General features: G+C 40.2%; 1 protein-coding gene across 1 annotated transcript; it reads left to right on the forward strand.

Moving 5' to 3' along the window:
* The first annotated feature begins 104 nt into the window (after positions 1 to 104).
* nuf2 (UF2 component of NDC80 kinetochore complex) lies at positions 105 to 4427 on the forward strand. The gene is made up of 13 exons (XM_086200596.1): positions 105 to 301; positions 1023 to 1097; positions 1676 to 1752; positions 1848 to 1909; positions 2351 to 2448; positions 2581 to 2654; positions 2746 to 2839; positions 2919 to 2981; positions 3074 to 3211; positions 3310 to 3450; positions 3566 to 3741; positions 3835 to 3970; positions 4050 to 4427. Exons 1-13 carry the CDS (start codon positions 179 to 181, stop codon positions 4155 to 4157), a joined length of 1365 nt encoding a protein of 454 aa, XP_086056722.1. The 5' UTR covers positions 105 to 178; the 3' UTR covers positions 4158 to 4427.
* Positions 4428 to 4808: the final 381 nt, after the last annotated feature.

Below are 4808 nucleotides of genomic sequence, written 5' to 3' on the forward strand. Positions count from 1 at the left end.
TTGTGGCACTACATATTTTGATCGCTAGAGGACCCTCGTGAGCCTCGTGTAACCGTACTTACAGCAGAAGAAGAATAAGAGGACCAATGAAATGATCGATTCCGGGAGGTACTTTAAGGCGCCAATATTTGTCTTCTTACCGTTGTTGTGAGTTCTCAGCTGTAACTGAATTGCAAAAATGGGCGACAACACGTTCCCCGTCTATGCTGCAGATGCAATTATTAACTTTTACCGAACAGAAGTTCTCACTGGTCAAGAGGCGAAACACTTCACCAAGAGTGACCTGACACCGGTTCCGAAGGTAAGGGTCCATTATAGCCATCAGAACATAACCTCTGAGCAACTGAATTCCGCTGCCATAAAATGTATGGCATAAAATAGCAGGTCACGTAGAACACGGTGCTACTAACGATAGTTTAAAAAAATCATCTATGTAGATTGGCTTGACAACACAAAATGCCAAACATTTTACTTATTTATAATCTCGGTGTCTTCAAAATATATGACCCTTGGCTCTTCGGATTACAGATCAATGCAATTTCACGAAAAATAAAGGTTATTGTATGTACGAAGATGTTGGGTAAAAGAAAAGAAACACAAACAAAATACGGGACACAAAACAGACAATACACCGAAGAAGAGATTATCGCGAACTCTTTTTTTGTTGCATTTTTTTTCCAGATCACTTGCTATTTTGTAAATGCCAAACTAAGATTGTAAAAGAAAAAAAAACTGAACTATCGAATTACCAATGCGTTGAAGAATTGTGACGCTGGAAAGAGAAAATTGAATAAACTTTGTTGTCTTTTCCTCAAATTTGAAATTGGAAGAAAAAATATGAAGTGCATACATTTGGTTATGAATGACGAGGTATTTTTCCCTACTTGATTGAAAGATCAATGTTTTATTCCCAGTCCTAGATAAATCTGAGACTCCAGAATAATCATGTAACATACATGGTTAATCATGTTTGTCTGCTCAGATTAACTACATGCCATTAACACAATCTTTTTCTCTTACAGCCAGAAGCGGTTCAGACGTTGTACATGAGAATATTGCATCTCCTGTATCGTTTCAGACCTGAGTGTCACTCCATGGTGAGTGGAACTTGATCAAAGGTCATGTAGGCTGTAGTAGTCTGGTCACAACACAATGTGCTGACTTGATTTGGGAATCTTGAAGTTGTTTACACACTACATGACTGAGTGGCGTCAGGAGGTCACTATTAAAGATCATTCATGGAGTCAAGATGAGTCTGGCAGTGAGCAACCCTGTCACATGGTGACAGAATAGCTCAGGGATTTTATGTTTGGCTCCTGTGTTGACTATGTTTTGCTAAATAGCTCTCTCTTTACCCAACATAAGTTTCCAGGTTTTTAGGAACACTTTCATAACATAGCGCAGAATAACCCAACAGGCCTGCAATAAGTCTTCCACTGAGGAACATAGGATTGTTTTGTTTTGAATTGATTGATTGAATGTGTCGAAGAGAGGTGCTGACTTATTCTCATTCATTTTTGAGGCTGTAATTTGTGGCATTGTTTTAACTGTACTTGTAATACACAGATATACACAATTTTATTTGTATGAATTGTTAATGTTATGGCACTAATCTCATTTTCAGCTGCTTGATGTCTTTACCTTAGTGAAGTTTTTCACTTTTGTTTTCCTGCAGGTTCCACTTCTAGAGAACATTCAGTATCCAATATATCACGAGGGGGCCACGGCTATTATAAGTGTCTACATGCGCATGTGAGTCTCTCTTTGAGGCACGTTGAACTTGATTAATGTTTTCCATCTAGAGCTTAGATAACTTAATTGAGAGTATTGTGAATTCTGTTTTATAGGCGTCAGTTTTTGCCTATGTGCTTTGTGTATGACTTTTCCCTGAACGACCTTCTTGCACCAAGTAAGTAAATGTTTGTTAATTTCATCCTGTGAAACTAATCTGAGTCCCTTGGTGTTTAGTGTTGCATGGTTAATCAAAATGCGGTTGTAATGTAAGCCTGTCCAATTATATAACTGCAAAAATCCTCTGTTATTTTGAACAGTACTGTACGAATGTGGCAAAATTGCATTATTGGTTATATTATTTGTGTTATTGCCATCTACTTAAAACATTTTGAAAATTTTCTACAAAATGGTAGTATTTTTTGTGCTAGTTTGAGTTGAGAGATAATCATTTCAGGATTAGTCATTTGTTATGTGCTAGATAACAAAGCACCATTTCTTTCTAATGTAGCAATATTGCACACAACAAATTGCAGAAGGACCTTTTCATCAAATGGTGCAACACTACTGTCTATCTGACCTCCTGCAACCAGACAATTCTCTTGCTAATCTTTTTCAGAAAAACAGAAAACGCTGACTGTGCTAAGTGCCATCATGAACTTTCTCCACTTCAGGAAACAGAGGATGGATATGGTCCTGGAGAAACAAGCCAAGTTTGTACGTTATGTATTGGTCTAGTGTGTCTGTCTGTGTGTATGTGTGAGAGAGACAGTGAATATGGGCTTTCAAATGAAAAATGTGGTTCATTACTCCATAAAATGATGTAACTTTCACTGTGTCTGTTGTCAGAGGGCTGACATGGACAGGCTGCAGGCGTACACCAAAGGAATACGGGAGGCAGAAAAGAAGATCGAGATGCTGACGTGAGTCTTGGATTGATTGTTTGATTGACAATCCTCTTGTATTGGATGATGGTACTTCTTCACAAGTCACATGCCCCTGTATCTTGTTCAGAACCATCCCACCGGAGCAGCAGGCTGAGGCTGATGAGCTGGCAGCTGCTTTCTCAGAACTGCAGACCGCCACCATGCATGAATACCAGGAAGTGGTAAGTACTAATCACAGTCTTCATAATACAACCATATTTGTGCTGTCTGGCAAGATTAAATAAACTTCCCCTCTTTCAGAATGCAACAAATGAGAGTATCAGTGAGTGGAAAACCAAAATTGCTGAAAAGACTCAAAAACTGGTAGGAGACCCCAAAAAAAATCTTCTGTTAAAATTATGCGGCAGTTTACAAAAGAATGACTGAAACCAACAGAGTTTGTGTCTGTTTGTCAGGCCCAGGTTAAGATGGATGTCAGCAATCTGAAGGAAGACATCAGCAAACTCAAGTCTCGGATTGTAGAATCTCCAGAAGAGCTGGAGAGCCAGATGGAGAAGATGAGGGAGAACGTCAAGAGCATCAAGAGTGCCATTGTGAGTGAATCTTGAAATAATGTAATGTTGGGCTGCAGGGCTGCTACTGATAGAACTGGATAATATATAAGACCGCTAAGTTGAAATGCCTATTTCAGAAACAAGCAGATGAGCATGTGGTGGAGCTGCAGAGCATGGTGCAGAGTGTGAGCCACACAGAGGCAGAAGTACAGCAGATGTTCACGCTGCTGCAGGACCTGGAGAGCAGCATGAACAACAGCAAGCAGCACCAGGAGGAGGTTAGTTCATAACATTTACATGTTGCATATCCAGGTATGTTCCGCTAAGTTGGTGAGAATTTGGAGGCTTTACTGCATTCCAGATTCAACCACATGGATGTGTATGTGTTTGTAGCACCAGGAGCTGCTAGCTCAGTATGAGAAGAAGGAGAAGGAGCTGAAGAACCTGTGCAGCGAGGAGGTCCAGCTGAAGAGAGCTCTGGGCATGAAGATGGACAAGGAGTACAAACAAAACATGCGGCGGCAGAAGAAGAGGGAGATGAAGGAGCAGCACATTGAAGATGTCTTGGGGTATTCTTTCTACAGCTGAACCATTGTTTCCAGTGGGATTTGATGAGTATAACTCTCCTGTGCTGTGTCTAATTCTGTTGAACTCTGCTCCAGGCAGTGTAACCAAATCCATCAGAAGCGTGAGGAGATGGCTGGCAAAATCCAGGATATCTCTCGTGAGACCCAGCAACTGAAAGCAAAGATCCAGAGCCTTCGAGATGTGTGCAGCAAAGAGACGGAGAAAGCTCAGGTACAAGCAGGAACAGCAACTATGATGTCCAGCACGTTTGTACTGCTTTGACTCACATTGCTCTCTTTCGTTTGTCCAGGCTCTCTATGACTCCCTGTCCAACTCCATGGATGAGCTGCACCGCAGGATTGATACGCACATTGTGGATCTGAAACAAGATGTCTGCAAAATGTCTGTAAACTTTTGATCAGCTTATCTTTTCCATCATATTGTTTATTATTGTGCTCTAGACTTGGAGGCATTCTTATCCTCACTATTGAAAATGTTCTCTAATAAAGGAAGGAAGGAAGGAGTGTGTGTGTGAGTGAGTATCTCCTTTGTTTAAGATCTAAGTGAAACCTTGTCTCCATCTAGATCACGCTGTCAATGTGTCCAGCATTTTGTGTATTCTAACCCCTGAACCATACTGTGTCTAGCAGTTTACAGTTGAAAACAGGAGAAGAGACCAGACTTAGAAGTTATCAGTACTGTAATAAACTGTTGCATGAGATGGTGAAGTTTTTACATGACTATTAATGCAGTTTGTAAAATGATAGGTTGTGCATCCTAGTTGATGTTCACTGACAGACAAGAACGGAAACTACTGGTTCCTTTGATGAGCAGCTCTCTGACATATGGATCATTTATAGGTTGACATCTGACATCTTTAATCATCCATATGTGATTTACGTTCCTGTGTATAGATAAAGACTTCATCTGAACTATTTTAGTCTAATGACTGAAAGTGGAGATCACGTTGGGTGTTTAGATGAAATACTAATTTTAAGGGTAAAACCAACAGTTACAGTAAATCCACCTATCTTCATGGTAGACACAATAAGGCAAATAAAATCAGCAA

This window comes from Aulostomus chinensis, chromosome 3 (genome assembly GCF_037954235.1).
Source record: "Aulostomus chinensis isolate RoL2024-O1b breed Wild chromosome 3, RoL_Achi_v1.0, whole genome shotgun sequence".
Lineage (NCBI taxonomy): Eukaryota > Metazoa > Chordata > Actinopteri > Syngnathiformes > Aulostomidae > Aulostomus > Aulostomus chinensis.